Here is a 19,063-nt window from a genome sequence, read left to right as displayed (position 1 = left end):
GGAACCCAGAACCTCCTCAACACCTCCAAGGGAGGAAGAGGGGCCTGTGTTCATACAGTCAGACCTAAAGCAGCATCCAGAAAAACCCTGCGATATTCCATGTCAGTGAAGGAAAATGCATTGACCTGATGGTACCTCTACCACCACCACATCAGTGTCTGCCAGGAGCCTCCTGCTCCAAGCAGAATTCCTAAGAGTGAGTTTTAATAGAGACCCAAGAAACCAGGGAGCCATGTTCAGCATATGGAAGAAAACCTGGGGATGGCTGAGTTGTTATCACCAGTCAGACGGGAGCATGTCCACAAGGATGCACGTGCCATTGGCTCAGGGTACATATAGTCTGCCCACCTTGTGCTTTAGCTACCAGTCAGCAAAACGGGGTGCTATTCCGGATTCTTCTGCTGCCCTGAATGTTGAGGCTGAATGTATTAATGTGGGTAAAGTGCTGTGAAATCCTCTGCAGGACATGGGCACAGGAGTGCAAAAGTACCCCTATATTCATCATCGTTACTATTTATTACACCATGGTCATCGCCGGGGCTTTAGCACTTACCCACCAGGACATGACACAATATGTGGTGCCCACAATTTGCGTTTGGTACAGTGCCCAACATGAGGAGGCCCGGATCCCTTTTGGGGCACTACCACAACACAACTCACACATCTAACTGTTAGTCAGAGGAGACTTTACCGACTGTATTTATCTATTAAAAAAAATTAAGCGTGGGGGAAGCTGCCCTGATAGCGAGGTAACACCGCTGATGCTACAGGCGGTGTTTGAGGATCAAAACCCATCGAAGAGCCATGGCTGCGGATGGAAGGTGGGGAACCCCTTCACACTGTCATGAGAACCACAGCACATTTTCAAAGGGCATTGCCAGTTTGTGTTCCCTCAATCTTAATGTCTTGAAACTTTTTAATTTTAAAGATAAAAAAAAGATTTGGGCTCCTGGACGAACTAGTGTTTTGAAAAGCAATAAATGCCTCCGGCACAGCGCAGATCCGATACTGAAAAGGTGGTTCCATTTAAATCCAATTTTTTTTGGCAGCTGCTTTTTTCCAGCTGTGGTGTTTCTTGGGGCTGTAATCACCACAGCGACACTGTCCGCTGCACAAGGAGCTCCACCCAGCCAGAGCCCACGGCATGAGAAGCCTGCAAAGTACTTCAGCACATGGAATCCCACTCAAAGGGAGGAAATCAAAGCAGCCTAATAAATAAGAAGAAGATTCCACTTGACACACTTGTCATTTTAAACAGCGCATTCTAGCGCTACCTCTTTCAGCTCTTGAGGCTAATTAAGCCTGTGATTCTACCGACAGACATCATGCAAGCTGTTAGAGATGGCCTTTTACACCACAGTCAGTGTCATTATTAGCAAAAAAGAGACATCAGGAGCTCAAACACAACCTTCCTCTTTAGGACTGCATGATGCTGGAGCAGGGCTAGGAAAGTTCAAAGCCATGCCAGTCATTATAAGAGTCACTGTGGGGAATAGTGAGCAAAAACTGCCGATGAGAGAATTCATAGTTCCTCCTGGGCCAGCCTTAACTAAAGGCCACTGGAGGGGCTGGGGCTGGAGCAGTGGCTGTGGGGAAGCTCACAGCCAGGGCCAGCTCTAGGAATTTTGCCGCCCAAAGCAAAAACAATTTTGGCTGCCCCCCCCACCCCCCCGTTCTTTAATTACCCCACCCCCAGCCCCCCCTCAACTCCGCCCCTTCCCCAAATCCCCAGCCCTGCCTCCTCCCCCCAGGCTCTCAAGCCTAGGAGGGAGGGAGGGAGGGGGAATAGCGGCGCCCGCGCCGCGGCCACTCGGAGTCTCTCCCCCCTCCCCGGTTTGAGAGCCTGGGAGGGAGGGGGAGACGCCGAGTGGCCGCGGCGCGGGCACCGCTTCTCCCCCTCCCTCCCAGGCTCCCAAGCCTGGGAGGGAGGGGGAACAGCGGCGCATGAAACGGCTGCTCGGGATCTCCCCCTCCCTCCCAGGCTTGAGACCCTGGGAGGGAGGGCGAGTAGCGGCGTGCGAATCAGCTGTTTCGCGCGCTGTGGCAGCAGCAGCGGAGGTGAGCTAGGGCGGCCGGGGCACATTTTTAGGGGCGGCATTCTGGCGCCGGCCAGGCCGCCCCTAAAAATGTGCCACCCCAAGCACCAGCTTGTTTTGCTGGTGCCTAGAGCCGGCCCTGCTCACAGCTCCTCCAGTCCCAGCCTCTCCGAGGAGCGATGGCTGCAAAGGCACTCTGAGGCTGCACAGGAGCGACATCGCAGTGTATTAATCAGCTCCGGGCGGCGTGTGTCTGAACATCATGACATTACCTCGGAAATTTCAGCAAACTGAGCATTGGCCTGGCAGCATTTCTCTGCCGTCTCCATGGCAACCTCATAGTTATCCACGAAGGCCCTGTACACTCCCAGCTGGCTGGCCTGCAGGAATCAAAACAAAGCAAAGTAAACACCAGGGAGGGGGATGGCTTGGGACAGCTGCTGGTGGGAGTCTGAATAACCAAGGAAGAGGCTGATTTACACCAATCCAAAGAAACTCAGGATGCTCTGAACAGGAAGTGCCCCTCCCTCCTGTGGATTCTCCCCCACTGGAACAGGTGCTCCTGGTGTGGTGGCTCCCTTTAACCAGCAGAAGTTAATTTGCTAGCCTGGGAGGATGACAAATCATTATTACCATCGCCTAGTTTTTCCCTTCTAAACTGCCAGATTAGCGTCTATTAATATTTTAGCTCATGGATGAAACTTTGCAGGAGCTGTTGGCTGTTTGCCATGAAATATGAATCAGACAGGAGTGATTCAGGCCTATAGCACGAACGTGACCCCAATGAGCTACTCGTTTGCTTCTGTGCATCTGCTGAAGCTGTTAAAACAAACCCAGATATTACCCAAGATCTACATATGCAGACATTATCTAAAGCCACATGGTTGAAGCATTAAGGACAGCAGTGCTGAAGAGTCAAATACAATACACACAGTACAGAACGACTGCTGGAAGGCCTGGACGGCAATGCGGGATTTTGCAACAGCAGAATGTGTGGTGGACCCTGATAAAGATACAGCAAGCCTTGGATCCTGTAATGAGCCATTATTAATCACTAGGTCTTAGCACTGATCCTGTTTGCTGATTTCTAAACAGCAGTCATGTTCATGCTAGACAGCGTAAGATCCAGCCGGGAAATCCCTGGGCAAATTCCAAGCATGTCTGAACTCTAAAGTAACCTTTGTGTTGCAGACACATGCAGCTGTGCTATAAACACCTCGGCAGTTCAAATGGGCTTCCCAGCGTACAATCAGAAAAACACCAACAGAAGGAGCACTGAAGGACGCTACTGAAAAGGAGAGGAGGGTATTTTCAATCCTTCACTTACCCTATGACTACCGTGTGTCCACTGCCAGCACTGACAGTATTCCCTACTATGACTGCTGCTGAGAGACTGGGACCGGAGGAGCGGAGAACTTCCCCACAGCCGGTGATCCTACACCATTCTAGAGAGAATCCAGCTCGGAGACCCTCCTTCTAACGTAGCTGTGAGCGTCCCCCGCAAACAGTACTTCTGCATCATTCCCTACACTGCCTCCCGCAGGAGAGCCTGGCACTTGAGTAGCTTCCCAGTACCTCTGTGCATCTTTCCCTACACAGTTTATTTAAGTAATGGTAGCTTGAGAAACGGTGAGCTGCCTCCTAAAGTGATTTTCCACAGAGAGACGAGGGAACCAATTTCAGCCCCGCTGTACAATGGCACAGCTCCTACTGAAATCAGTGGCAACTGTGCACGGATGCCAGGGATGGTCTGGCCCCAGGCCTGCAGAAAGCATATGATCCATCGCTAGCACTGTTGTACCACCCCCCCCAAACGACCACTAATCCTGACCGTAGTCTCTGCTGGGAGACTTATAACATTTCAATTCTGGAATCACATCCTAGCCGCCATCTCTAGGACATAAGTGCTTTGATTTCTCCATTAGTGCAAGGACTCTTCTTTCCCTACCACACCTGAATAGAGTCGGTCCAAAAAATCATCAAGACATTTTTGGATGAAAAATGCCTTTTTGAGCCAAATAAACGTTTTCACAGAAAATTCTTATTTTGGTTAAAATTTTCCCATTTTTCTATGAAAAACTGGAAACAATTTTTTTTTTTTTTTTGGTAAAACAATTTGGTTTTTGTTAAAAATCATTTTTCTGTTTTTGAAAAATGAAGAACTTTAAAAAAAAATGTTTTTTTTTGAGACACAATTTCAGTTTTTCATTAAAAATCCAAAAATTTTAAAGCTCTCCAATATATTTTCAGAATATTTCACCCCGTTCTACTCTTGACAGCTGGTGCTTTTTCTCCTCCAGCTGACTAGGTGGGATAATACAGCTACCTTAACGGTTTCTGTTAGCAGAAACTCACTGCAGAGAGTGCCACAATATGTAAGATTCCAGAGTCTCCTTGGTGTATTGCCTTCAGTTTCAATCTAGGGTTCTTTATTTTACAGTTTAAATAAAAAGAATAAACCAGTACTGGGTCCTGCTAGTGAAGGCAGCTGGACTGGATGACCTTTCGGGGTCCCTTCCAGTTCTAGGAGATAGGTATGGGGGGAAGGGATAGCTCAGTGGTTTGAGCATTGGCCTGCTAAACCCAGGGTTATGAGTTCAATCCTTGAGGGGGCCATTTAGGGATTGGGGGCAAAAACTGGGGATTGGTGCTGCTTTGAGCAGGGGTTGGCCTAGATGACCTCCTGAGGTCCATTCCAACCCTGATATTCTATGATATTCTATGAATGCCACTAGTGCTCTGAGTACAATTATCAAGACTCCAAACTATCACCATAATCCTACCTCATGGTATGGCCACATGCGAAAAGTCTGCTCAAAGGACCTGATATGCGTCCTGACTGACTATGCGCTAATGTCTGGTATTTCAGCACTCTCTCTCTTGTCGAGATGGTTTTAACTGCCTGCTAAGAATGGTTTGGCTCTGTCCAGTACAGCAAAACGCTCAGTTTGTCAGAGAAAATAGTGGAATAAAGTGACTGTTGCAGTATCTGTCAGATCACTGCACTGAATCACCAGAGCTGAAATAGCTAAGCAAGCCCAGAGCTCCCTGGGATGTTCACTCCGCATCGCTGAGTTATTGCTACACTAGGGAAAGCTGCTCCCAACACAGATCCAACATAGCTTGCCAATTCTGTTACAAACACAAAAGGGTCAGGGGAACAGAAAAAGAGTATCATGGATGCCAGGTACATGGGATCTGTATGGCACGGCCTTAAACTCAGGCCAGAGTAGCAATACAGCAAGTCAAAGCTTGCTGGGACAAGCCAGCTATGGTAATTCATCTGAAGAGCTCTCCCTCAGCTAGTAGCATTATTTCCGCTACCCTCTCAAGGCAGTTTATCAAGCATCATTTGATTGCAGCACTCTTCCTGCATCTCAGCTTTAGCAAGCGGCTCAGCCCTTGTGAGCTAATCTCTGAGCCCCACATACCATGTCCATGAGCTATCTGCGAAGGCACCAACCAATCTCCTCCTGACTGAAATACACCAGCAGTGAAAGGCAGCTTCTTGCGGTTTTGTCTTGAGCTGCTGGAGGGCACATAAAATATTGTCCCCCTGTCTCAAGTCAACAGGGAAGGGAGCTGGTGCATTGCCACACAGATGTTAACAATTAAGTGACCCTGGTGAACTGCACTCTCCATCCAATAAGCTACTCAGTGGAATGTCTCCCCAACTCAGGGAATCAGAGACACCTAAGGAATGTGAAGATTCTTTTCTTTTTAGAAAAGAAAATGAAGCTCCCGTAATCCTTTGCTTTCTGCACACTATAGGGGAGGGGCTAGAGGGATGCCTTTTGAATGCAGACAATCAGGTATATCTGGCTTGGGAACCTCTAGGTCATCTTCAGGCTCTGTAAGTTGCTTTATTCTCATCTGTTGTGTTCTGCACACGGAGGTCTTTTGTTGAACTTTGCTAGGGGAACTCTCAGCACCAGACTGAAAAAACACATCCACCATCACAGCAAAGGGAATAGCAGGAGCACAGGGAGAGGAGGGTGGAATATCAAAGCACGAGGTAACAACAACAGTGCAGATGGAGCGAAGCAAAACGGATAGGAGGCCGCGAGGGGAGGGGTGGAACAGAGCAGCAACAAGTGGAAATGCACATAAACACACACACCAGTTTCCTTTTTCAAACATCTGAAACGAATTCATTTCCCTAGCCAAGTGAGAGCAGCAGTGCCCCAAGGCAATGCCTAAAAGAAACAATCATCTGATAACGGCTTGGGTTATACTAGCTCCAAGAGAGGACCGGCTGCCAGAGCAGAGACAAAGGAAGGATTTGAGATGCTAATTCCTAATAAGGGGCCTTCTGTGTGCACAACCTAAGCAGCTACCTGTAGTTTTGACCTTGGCTATGGTTATAGTGAAAGAACATGGTTATTCCCCGTGAGGCTGCCTCGCTCTACTGCCCCCAGACCTGTGGCAGATGAGCACAGACAGCATGAACGGTTCAAGGAGGAAGAAACACCACCAAGGTCCTAGCAGCTGATCTGGCAGTCTAGTGCAGAGCTGGCAGAGTGTTATATGTCTGTTAATACAGGGTGAGCAAGGGTCTACTGATGGAGGAGTAAGATCTCATTAGTTTTGTCAATATCATCACTGGCATGGTCAGGCTGGGCACATGGATTTTGTGCCTGGGCTAGTAAGTTTTAATTAGAATTTTGCAAATGCTAGTGAAATGCACTACCACATGTGCTGAGGGGGTCAGCAGGGGATGTGGATGCAGCAGATGATGTTTTGGTTCTCCATTTGTACAGAGCAATGTGGTCAGGGTCTGTGACTGGGGCTCCTAGGTGCTATCACAACACACGTAATAAATAATAGTAGTAAGTCTCTAGGATGAGAGAACACACTTCCTGTCCCTCTGTAGTAATCCCTGTAGCTTGCTCTGGAACAGGACTAGCAGGCTCCAAAGGAAATCATGTTCAAACAGGCTGGATGGTCAGGTATGACACAGGATGTTTGAGGACAGAACTGCAGGGTTCTGAGAGCTGCTTGGAAGTCCTCCACCACAATGGTTCCAACCTCCAAGGCAGCATATGAATCATACTGAGTAATTGCACAGCCAATGCACCACTAGCATCTAATTCACTCCTATGCAGTGTCACGGGATATTTTATACAAGAAATGAAATATGAAACTGAACTCTATTCTACGTGCCTCCAAAGGGCTCCGACAGTCTCTCTCTCTCTCTCTCTCTCAAGTGTCAGGATGCCATGCCAGCCTCCTTGGTAACTGAATGATCAGCAAGTGACACACTGCAGGCTTTGTGGGGAGCTCTAAAGTCTTCTGGAAGATGGACTGTGTTTGTAATATTGGTGGGATCATGATGTAGCCTCTAAGCACAAAACTGCCGGCCTAGTTATGACCCCTCCACAGTGGAAAGACGAATTTAAAATTCTACCACCTCATCCAGCCATGGACCTCCACACACCAGAGCCATGCAAAGGAATGAATGAGAGTCTCAGACACACCTGGCAGACACGCCTATTTAAGCTGCACTGAGGTTAAAGGAACAGGAGTACTTGTGGCACCTTAGAGACTAACAAATTTAGTCTCTAAGGTGCCACAAGGACTCCTGTTCTTTTTGCGGATACAGACTAACACGGCTGCTACTCTGAAACCTGAGGTTAAAGGAGCGTTGGTGGTGACAGCTCACTCACCAGTTTCTGGAAGAGGTCTCCGACACGCTGCTGGTGACTCCACTGCTGGACGCGGGGAAAGAGCCCGTCATAGAACTCTTTGTGGATCTCATACAGCTCAGGCACTTTGAAGAAAATAGTCTCAATCTGCTGACTGGTCAGTACAGGCTGAGAAGTGGTGGCAGCAGCCTTCAAAGGCTTCATGGGCTAAAAGTAGAATCGCGGAGATTGTTACTACACGCACCAAGTAAACTTGTCTTTGTCGTCATGTTCTAATGCCTCCTCCCTATTCTGTTACATGATGTTCCCACTGACACTTCAGTGACTCTCTGAACACTAGACTGTACCAATTCTCTCCTTGGGGTAGTTCAGCAACTCCCAGTTCACAGATTTTCCCAGGATAGGAATGCTGAAATTACAGTCCCTGAGCCCCTTGTTTTGTCCCCTTAATCTCTATTCCACTAGCTGGCGGGTAGCAGGTGTAGTAGTTAAAGCAGGAGGACTAGAAGTCAGGGCTCCTGGGTTCTATTCCGAGCTCTGCCAATGACTCCCTGTGTAACCTAGGACAAGTCCCTTTGCTTTTCTATGCCTCCATTTCTCCACCTGCAAAATGAGGATAACAATTACCTACATTTCACCAGGTCACTGTGAGACGGTCAGTGTTTGTGAAGCTCTTGGAAATCTTTGAATGAAAATTGCTCTGGAAATGTGAAGATTATCATTAAATCTGGTGTCTGTGACAAGTGCTTACCAGCAGCAGAGCCTCTAGGTGGCTCAGGTAGGTTTCCTCACTGGCTAGGATTCCAGACAGGACCCATTTTCTCATCTCCAAGCCCTTCTCCAAGTCTGGCTCACTCTACAGAGAAAGAAGATGAAAGGAAAGGAGTGGGGAGCATTATTCAGCCTAGAAAATATGACCTCAGGGCAAACTAAATTTATTGTATTTAGTTATAGATTAATAAAGAATGTGACACTCACTCAGCTTCTGGGCACACGTACAAAGATAAAAATAATATACAGAGTTTACTTACCCAGTAACTTAGAAACGTAATGATAATTCTCCATGAGCTTGACTAATAATTGTGTGTGTCACTGGACACCCCTCCCCACCCCAGAAGTCTGGGGTTTCCACAAGATGACTGCTTGTTTCTTTTCTGCCATTCGCTAAGGTAGTTCTCACGCACCAACTTGCCCCAGAGGTTATTCTTTTAACAGGTCTATTTTATTTAGCGGGTAGGATAATCTGCACTACTTGGTTGGGATCTCAGTGCTGATTCTCTAAATGGGTTTTTCTTATCTGGATTACATGCAACATTAGTACTTTCACAGAGACAACCCAAAAGCGAAAATGCAAAGACAAGAGAAAGACAGGAAAAAAGAATTCAGAGTCATGTGGGTAGTAATAAAGGCTAGAGACAGATACTATGGAGAGCTGGTAACTAGAGCTGGGCAACATTTTTGCGACGTATAGTAAATTCATCAAAAAAATGCAGTTTTGGGGCAACCAAAACTAACTGCAAATTCGGCAAATATTTTCAGCCAAATAAAATGAGGGGGAAAAAAATCAAAACAGTTCATTTCAAAATATCATTTCAGTCACATTTTTTCAGTTTTTCATCAGAGTGAGAAAACCCCAGAAAATTCTATTGATTTTTTTCAGTTCAGACACCAAATTGAAAAAAAATCAATTATTTACTCAGTTCTAGAGGTAACCTCTTCAGTTAAAGTGTCTATTATAAAACCTCATTTTAGCAACTCTATAAAACTGTGGCTTGGAAACTTCATTTGGCCTGAAAACAGCCAGATTTTAATCTCAAAGGCAAAAGGGAGCAATTCTGCAAAGTTTGAAGAAAAAGAGTCCAATGGTTACAATACAGTTCATTAGAAATGTCCATCTATTTGAAATTCTGTTTTACATTTCCTGGTCTCCCTCTAACGCAAAACACTGCTTCCTACAACCAGCGCCGGCTCTGGCTTTTTGGCCGCCCCAAGCAAAAAAAAAAAAAAAAAACAAACCTGCAGGGCGGCAGAAGCCAGGGTGCAGGGGGACTCCCTGCGCTGCAGATGTGCCCCGGCTAGCAGGGGGAGGGGGAGGGAGAGAGAGAGAAGGGGGACAGCTAGGGCTTCAGCAGGGCGCTGCCACGCGGCCCCGCCGCCTGCCGGGAGGGCTCTGCGCTGCTCTGGTCGGCTGGGAGGGAAGGATGCAGGCTGCCCTGCCGGGCTTGGCCCGGAGGACGGGAGCGCCCTGCAGCGCCACCCCTTACAGGGCGGCCGGAGCGGAACACTACCAAAAAAAAAAAAAAAAAGCGGCCGTGCCGCCCTAGGATTGGGCGGAATGCCGTCTCCTACAAGCTGCCGTCCCAAGCACCAGCTTGCTCGGCTGGTGCCTGGAGCCGGTCCTGCCTACAACCCTTTCCAGCACTCATACAGTCAAATCTCCTTGAAAACAGGAGCATTGTTTAGAAGAGTCATTATAGTGGCTGTGCACGGATAGTTTGGGGATCAGTCCTGCCCCAGTGAATATCAGAAGGGTTTTGGCTGTTTATGTCAGTGGGAACAGGATTGGGATCTAGGTGAATATGACAGTAGGCTGCATGCTATTGGCTGAACATGAGTCTTTTCCATATCTGAAAGCTAACAGAGCTCTCCTTTAGCTGGGAGACCCTGGTTTTGGGCTCTGGAGATACGTGTGATTTATTATGGAGAGTGGGTAGCCTCTCCATCGTAAAGTTTGCAGCAACAGTCTCATTATGATGTTGTTTTGAGCCCACATGCAACTCCGAGAAAGAGAGATGGATCCTCTTTTGGGGTTAAGCCTCAGCAACAACAACAACAACATTTTTTAGCACTCTTATTAAATTGTGTAAGTTCATAGAGTTCATAGACATTAAGGTCAGAAGGGACCATTATGATCATCTGGTCTGACCCCCTGCATGCTGCAGGCCGCAAGACCCTTCCCTGGACTCTACCGTTGAAGTCCCCAATCCTGTGTTTTAGTGACTTCAATCGGCTGAGACCCTCCTGCTAGTGATCCCTGCCCCATGCTGCGGAGGAAGGCGAAAAACCTCCAGAGGCTCAGCCAATCTACCCTGGAGGAAAATTCCTTCCCAACCCCAAATATGGCGATCAGTAATACCCCGAGCATATAGGCAAGAGTCTCTAGCCTGACCCTTGTTGGCCATTATGCTGTTCATGTACCACTGTTTGAGAGTGAAAGACCTTAAAATGGCTCCTCTCTGGTAGTTCTGCAGTGTGTCAAATACCGCAACACCTCGTGAAAGGAAATGGTAGATGGAAGCTGCTCTAAAGAAACAGGTAAAAACTATACACAAGCCAGCTAAGATATGGAAGAGGAAAGCACTTGAGTTTGCATCCTCCTTTCAGTGAAATTCTTAGAGACACAATGTATTTTGCCATCTTGAAAGGGAGTTTCCGGGGAGCTCAGGCATTTGTAATCCAGCAGACAGTTTAAGCTTCAAGGAAAACACCAGTGATTAGGCACAGCATCTTTAAATACTATACTGAGCTGTGTGTGTGTGTGTGTGTGTGTGTGTGTGTGTGTGTGTGTGTGTGTGTGTGTACACACACCACATGCGTGCACCACTGCCCTCTACTTTACATAATCAGAACTGCTCATCTATTTTATGATTATTAAATATCACTCATAACAGGAATGCCTAGGAGCCCTGCCCTGGACCACAGCTCCATTGGGCTAGGCACAGTACAAACACTGAGCAAAAACATAGGCCTAAAACTTTTAACAGATTTCCTTCAACTCAAGGGGAAGGAGCCAGGGCACTTCGATGATCAGAGCTCTCTCCTGGCTGTAGCTGCGAAATGCCCAGTGGCCCAGATCTGTGATACAAGGCCAGGCATGAAGCTCCTGGACGGCCAAGGATTTGTTGCAATGTTTACAAATAACTTCACAAAAAATGTTAAAAACCCATCTCCACTTCGACCTCCCTCCTGCTGCAAATAGTGGGATTGGTACCTTACTGATATGGCACTGTCATTCTCATCAGCAGGCCCTGCCTGATGACAGTGTAGGACTGTGAGGAACAGGCCCAATCTGTAAACACGGAATTGCAAAGCTGCGGAACAGGAGCGATATAATGAATTTTGTATAGACAGACAGAGTCCGATTCGGATGAGTCCTTTAAATCTCTTTTAAGTTAACCCAAAAAATATTGCTATAGATTTACTGTCACCCAGTTTCTCTTCCAGCTCTAGAAGCCCCTGTTTTCCCATTCATAGGAATTGGCTCCGATTTCTAACAATCCCTACTGGGTATTCTCAGATGGTAAAGATGGAAGCTCCTGGTTTGACTCTTAAAATTTCTTATATACATATTAAAATTAACATTTCTATATAATTTCTTATATATATTATAAATATATATTTAATAAAAGATTTTACTCCTCAGAGGTTCAAACATCTCTCCCAGGACTCTGCCGTGGCTGGCCTCCCCAAGGCCATCAGATGGAGAGGTCACCTCTGAAAGGCTTTGCAGTGGTTTTTAATCCCTTTTATGTAACCAGCTTCAAGTGTGATGCTGGAGACTTCAGTTCTATCCAGCCCAAGTGGCCTGGCTGCCTCAGGCTGCAGTGCGGCAGCTGCATGAGGAAACCCCAGGGGAGTTGAACCTACAGCCTCAGAGCACATTAAAGGTTTCCAGGGCAGTATCTGAAAATTACACACGGATTCCTAGAGCTCATTCAGATGATCTGCTGCTGCTTCTCCCACTGCTGTCAGGGATCAATAAGACACCACGTTTCTTCTGCCTGGGTTATGCTGCTGCTCAACACTTCCCTCCTGAGAATGGATGATCCAATGCACATTTCCTGCTTTGATAGTTTTATCTGGTACCTTACTGAGTGGGCAGCTCTCGCCACCAGAAGCGCATCAGGATCCAGCACCAGGACCTCTTCACCCTCCAAGGGGGACTGCATCCTCCACTCTTTATATCCCGCTCAGGGAAATGTACTCTGGGCCCAGGAAAGTCATGGAGAATTTGGCACCAGACTTCAGCAGGTGCAGGAACAGGGAGTTAGTTTCAATCATCCAACTGCCGTCTCCTTTCCCATCTGCAGAACTGGAAATGGTCTCACCCTCTCATCAGTGGTGAGTCAAAGTGGTGAGCAGGCGTGGGCAAGGAGGCCACGCCCTTCTCCCCCACTGAAGCAAAGAGGCAGAGCAGGGAGGTGCACACCAATTCCAAGAGCACTCACTGCTCCGCCTGGTGCTTCTAACAAACAAGGGGAGTGCCCCAGGGACCATAGCTTCACTCCTTGCCGTGCTTCTGCAGTCCAGGTAGAGAAAGAAGTGGAATGCCGAGCACATACACCTGGAAAAACAGCCCCGTCGCACATGGGGGAGAGGAACATCTGCTAGGACTAGGAACTCCTCCACTCGCATGGAGAAGGAACTTTGAGTCTGAGCACACCCAGCTGTTGCACAGCGCGGTGGGAAGTAGGCCCTACATTTACCAAATTAACACTGGCCAAGCGGCAGCACTCCTACAAGACGAAAGTGGGAAGTCATCAGCAGGGTGCAGGAGCAGCGCATGGCAGAAAGCAATATATTCCCTACCTGACCTGGGGAGGGGTGGATGCTGGGCTTCCTCTCAGGCTGGCTTGGCCCGCTTTTTCACTTGTAGGTGTCCAGCAAGCATCCTGATTCTATCCCATCCCCAACCCTTTCCTCCCCTTCCTCTCGAACCCTCCTCCCCCACCTCCCCTCAGCTACCCTCCTCCACAAATTTAAAAATAAATGCATCTCGTAAGAGCATCTCGTGGCAGCAGCCAGAGCCCATCTGTCAATCGTGAGAGCTCTCTCTGTGAAGCTTTGCACCAAGTCAGCTCTGAAGCTTGTTGTAATCAGTGCTCTCTGCTCCTGCTCTCCCCGAGCTGCAGGCAGAACATGGAGGAGGGAGAGGGAGCACTGATTAGAACAAGAGCTTCAGGAGCATGGGTTGCCAGCAGCACTATTCACAGGCTGGTGTTTCCTCCACAGCTGGACTGTGCATTCAGCTCTCCTGGGGATTTCAAAGCTGATATGTTGGGTCGCTGCCATTGGTGCAATCCTGCAACCTGATTCCAGGCCAGTCTGAGTGGTTAAAAGTGCTGGATATTATACACTCTGCGTACGCTGGCCCAGGGCCAGAGCTGTTTCGAATGTGTTTACAACTTGTCAGTCTAAGTACTTTAGTTTACTAACCAGGTTGGCACTGCGTGTTGTATTCAATTACTGCAAGCCTGGGATTCACCAGCTCCAAAGATTAGACAGATACAGCTCTTCCCAAATCTGTTTAAAGGACTCAGGGCTTTTTGGCTGTTGTTTAAATTAACAGTAATAATCGTTTTATTGTAAATGTTGGGGGCATACGGATTAAGAAATTGGAAACACGATGAATACGATTTTACAAAGCAGCCCCAGCTGGCATCTCCCTGTGAAGGGAAATGTTGCCTCTGAGTGGGTGTATTAAAGGGATCTTTAAATCTCTTCCCACCCTTTGGTACAATGTTTTCGGAAACCACGCAATTAGCATGTTCAAAGGAGAAGTTTCCAGTAAGGATGGCTCTGAGTCTCAGAGAGGCTGGCAGCCTTCAAAGGGGAAAAATTATTAAGTATGATTTTTAAAATGGTAAATATCTTTGGAGGCTTCTGTTTAATAGGCTGGAGGTGTCTCATTGTCTGGGAGATGTTAAACAGGGAAGGATTCTGTAACCAGGCCAGCCCTGCTTCATGCAATGAGGGCTGGGTGGGAGCAGGGAGAGAAGCCAACATTATTTATAACATCAATGCTGTGTGTGCCAGCTATTCTCAGGAAGGGCTTGTACATCCAGGCAAAGCCATTAAACAGCAGAGAGAAAGAAAGAATCGGAGAGGGAAAGAGTGTGGGGGATGGAGGGGATAACAGAAAGTGAAGACAGGAGAGAGAGATCACAAACAAAACTCGGAAGGAGACATAGCAAGACAAGGAGAAGGAACGAAAAGGTCTGAGGGGAAATGACAGAATGAAACAGGGAGAAAGTGGGAGGGGGCAGATTTGGAGGTGCTGGGGAAAGATGTGCAGACAGAGCCAGAGCAAAGCCATAGGGCTGTTCTGGGGACAAGATCCTCTGAGGTGCTGATGCAGTTTCAGAAGTCACCCTGGTTTTTCTTCCCTGACAGATCCTGTCAGCTGCATGCGCAAACCTGAGTAGGAGGTGCTGTGCCTGTCCCCTCCCTTCCCCTCCAACAAGGAACAAGGTCTGTAGAGAAAAAACTGGTGTGTTTTGCCCCAGGGGTGCCACAGTGGGAAGTAGAGTCAACAGTTGGGAGCAGATCAGGTGGGGTAGCTTGCCCCTCACTCCCTCACATTGCTGGAGGACATTCTCTGACTCTCAGGAAACGCCAGATAGGCGGGTGCAGGTCATCTTTCCAGTGACTGTCACCCAGAGAGCGTCTGCTTTGGTAATTTGCAATAAAGGACTTTTGTAAGCATGGGAGGCAGAGCTTTTCACACCAGTCAGAGGCCAGCTTTATAAAAGGGAGTTCCAATTCCTGACGCTACTAGTTTCCAGAACTCCAGCCCTGGTTATATTGGCAGGAGCAGTCAAAGTTCTGGATGATTTAAACACAGAAGTGTAGCCTTACACAGTAACTTCAGTGTTCTTCCTAGCGCTCACCCTCACCAGGCGCTGGGGAATTTAAAACCCTCTGCTTCCTGCTTGTGCTCAGGATTGATGAATCACAAAGCAGGAGAACAACGATAAACTATAGAGATTACATTTTTTTTTTTAATTAAAAGGACTATTTAAGGTCCCTAAGCATTCACAGAGAGGCAGGACTTTAAACACTTTGGGGTGGGGATTTTTAACCCCGCTAAGGCCTGAATCCAGGCCCTCTGCTTACTATTTATTATTTGCAGAGCAACAACAGTGCTAGGCACTTTGAGACAGGTGTGAGAACCCGAGAACCTAAAGGCTCAATGCACAAATGAAAGACGGGGTAGCAGACTGAATGGGAGGTAGTGAGATGGATCCAGAGCAAGCAAAGAGGGCTGATGGGGCAGCACTGTCTGCAGGTCTGAGTGACATTCTGGACTCCCCAAAGAGCACAGACGGTTACAAGAGCAGGCTGACACAGGTGCCCAGCAGAGGAACCGCAGAGATGTAGGCACCCGTGGAGAAAAAGGGATCTAAAAGCTGGTGCCTGGGGAAATTACCATAGGTGGATTGAAGCTGACAGCACTCTATCCAGGGGTTAAAGTCTAGCTCCCCCTACTTGGCTAAAGCCAAGGGAGGGGAGCTCCCCCTGCTCTGGAGGAAACCTGCTCCCCCAGAGCTGCTGCTCCTCTCTGGTTGGCAATGGGAGCAGCAGGAGGAGCTGGAGCCTGTGTAGCAGAGGCAGTGCTGGCCCATTGGAGGCCCTAAGCAGGAATATTCCCCCCCAACACATAATAAAAAGCAAAGAGGGGGTCCCCCTTCAACTGTTTGGGGTCTTAAGCAATTGCTTAGTCTGCTTATGCCTAGGACCGGCTCTGCTGGCTAGGAGGCATCTGGGTCTTTCCCTGCCAGTGGGTATTACCACGGCTGAAGCAGACCAGGGAAGAGGGGGCATCCCAGCCGGAGTCCCCATTCATGACCCAGCTTCCTCCTCCTACTGGGAAAGAAGGCCAGTTCTGACACTCCCACCCCTTGAAAGGGGAGAGAGAGAAATCATACAAGAGATTGGATTTGGCACAAAACTGATCTGAACATGCAAGAAATGGATATTTGTAATTTTTCTGGGGGCAGCACGCCTGCCCTCAACCCCGCATTGTCATTACATCCCTACATACGCTGCATTGCGGGAGCAGTTTGGATGGGGAACACCAGGGACGTGACCCAACCCAGCTCCACACGCTTCACGTGTCTGGCTGGGGCACTGCTTGGGGCCAGGAAGTTCCTACAGATAAATTTCTTCTCTTGTCCCTGTTCTTTCTCCTTGCTTCCTTCCCTCACCTCGAGAGGACGCAACATTCGCTCCATCGTAACAAGCCCCGCAATAGCCACCACCAAGACTGGGGAACTCCCCAACCCGATCCTGACCTGCTCTGAGCGCTATGCCTTCCTGTACCTGTCTTTCCAGCAACAAGCCCCCAGTTTGAATTCCAAGCTGTCAGAACTCTCCTTTAGTGACATGTGCCACTGACTGCCCCAGCACTCCTATATGCCCAGAGGTAAACTCCGTTTATGCGGACCTACTCCCAGCTACTAACTCCAGTTCCCACTCCCAAATACAAACGTAACCTCTCTATTATAGGCAAGGCTGGTAGAACTGCCTATTATTAAGGTTGCCCCACACTTCATATTATTATATCCCGTTTTCAACTTTGCCAGACTTCAACTATTTGGGCTGAAATTTTCAACACCACCTGCATGTCTCAGGCTGAAAATTTCCAAAAAGTTTCAGACAAAATGATTCAGCAGTTTCCAAGAATGAAGCTAGGAAAAAAAAATCTACATTGCTTTGCAATGTTTAAAAAAAAAGAAGATTCTGGTAACCTTTTCTTTTGAGAAGCTGCTCGGGTACTCCAATGTTCAGGAGCAGGGACTTGAAATTTGGCCGGGGAGATGGCCTTTGTGTCAGGGACGTGCCTTGTGCTGTTTCTGTCAAAATCCACCCAAATGTGGCCTTTGAAAAAAAATCTCAGTTCGCACCTGCCAGTAGAGATTTCTTAGAGTTTAGCAGCAAAAATCTCCAAAGATTCCATACACAAAGAACATGCTCTAATTCCTCCCGCCGCTACTGCAGGCCAAACAGTGTGTGCACCATCTCCTCGCAGAACCTAAGCATGCTCCATTTCCAGTCCCCATAGCTCCTACATGTGACAGAACTGTGCATGCACGGTCCATTTCCTCACAGTTGCTCTGGGCTAGGGTGGGGCTGGGCACTGGGACTGAGAACAGAGCGTCTGTCTCTTCTGCGCTCTCTCAGGCAGCATGGAGGAGGAAGCCACCTGACTTGAATATAGATGAGACAGATCATGAGGCTGGGCGTATGGAGAGGAATAGATTGGGCCAAGGAGCTGGAGGACACTGCCACTGGAGGGAGAAAAAAAACCCACCTGTGACTGGAAACTGGGGGAGAGTGGAGACGGAGCTGGATGGGTAAATAGACTGAGAACTGGGGGACGGGGAGTGTCTGGAACTTGGTAGGCAAGAAGACTAGGACTGAAAGCTGGGGGAGATTGTGACGGACTGGGCAAGGAGACTGGGAGTGGGGGATGGGTAGGGGAGGCTGTTAGTGGCTGGACAAGGCGGATGGGACTGAGAACCAGTGAGAGAAACTGGGGGGACTGGAGAATTTGGAAAAGTCCCCCTAGACACCACTGACTGAATCAGGCAGAAGAACAAAGCAACTTATAGAGGAGAAAGCTCCTATTTACACACGATCTTCTGGTTTTCAGCGACTGTGGGAAAGGAAATCCAGGAGGTGCATGTGACAGCTTTACAGGCTTCTGGTCAAATAGGTTTTGTGCGCCTGCCTCAGTGCACCACCGTGGGCACATTATCCTTTGTTACAGTGACACCTTTTCCAAAGCAGCTGCAAGCGCAACCATGATGACAAGTGGCTTTGCAACTTGCAGTAACAAGGGAATTAATATGGCTGTAAAATATTGTAACAGGGTTGAAATTAACCTTGTAATCCCTGTGGCTGACACTTCCTCATGTGTGCTGGCACCAAGATCTGCAGATTACTTACAGTGTAATCAGGGTCACTTTAAGGAGCTTTAATTGCAGCTCAGGGGTCAGGAATCTGAGGTAGTGCTGGTGCCCCTCTCGTAGCAGTTTTACTGCGCTGGACAGGAACGAACCCTAATGAGCACAGCCATCCACTCATCTATGAAGCAACAGGCACAAGCAGATTTCCCCATACTCGATTTATAACAAGCCACTTTGACGTCGGCACCTGCAGCAAATGGTCACTCCAGGAAGTAAAGGAACTCTACCACTGAGGCATGTTAGCACTCTTCCCATCAGAATGAAATGACCCAGATGCTCCAGCCGGATACTGCAGGGCTGTCCCAGGATTGCCCGTGCTGGGATTGTCTGTCACAGCCCCTCACATCCTTCTAGTTCCATTTTTGCTATCTTTCCCCCTCATATTTAATTTCTGTAATAAAGAGAACCAAGAACTCAAGTATGAATAGAAGCACCATTCCTGATGGATAATGCTGTAGCGACAGCGAGTGCGACAGGGGCCGGATGGGCTACGCTCAGCTCAGCTTTACCTATCCTCCTGAACAGGTGCTTGGGGAAGGATTGCAAATTGGCAGCTTTGAGGTAGGGGGTGGAGGGTGGGAACGCCTTTTGGAAAGTCGAGCTCTGCACCCAGAGTCACAGGACAGGGTGG

At 48.2% G+C, this 19,063-nt stretch overlaps 1 protein-coding gene across 1 annotated transcript in view; it reads right to left on the bottom strand.

The window, feature by feature from the left end:
• The window catches only part of BCR (BCR activator of RhoGEF and GTPase), a 135,870-nt gene that overhangs the window by 53,647 nt on the left and 63,160 nt on the right, over positions 1–19,063 (bottom strand). Inside the window, exons 3-5 of the mRNA XM_054006142.1 lie at positions 8,433–8,537; positions 7,703–7,888; positions 2,309–2,416 (exon numbers count right to left, since the gene is read on the bottom strand). Of these exons, the coding sequence (XP_053862117.1) occupies positions 2,309–2,416; positions 7,703–7,888; positions 8,433–8,537 (399 nt within the window). The remainder of the gene's footprint in view (positions 1–2,308; positions 2,417–7,702; positions 7,889–8,432; positions 8,538–19,063) is intronic.

This window comes from Malaclemys terrapin, chromosome 16, assembly GCF_027887155.1.
Source record: "Malaclemys terrapin pileata isolate rMalTer1 chromosome 16, rMalTer1.hap1, whole genome shotgun sequence".
Classification (NCBI taxonomy): Eukaryota; Metazoa; Chordata; order Testudines; family Emydidae; genus Malaclemys; species Malaclemys terrapin.
This window is presented reverse-complemented; position numbering and strand designations above follow the sequence as displayed.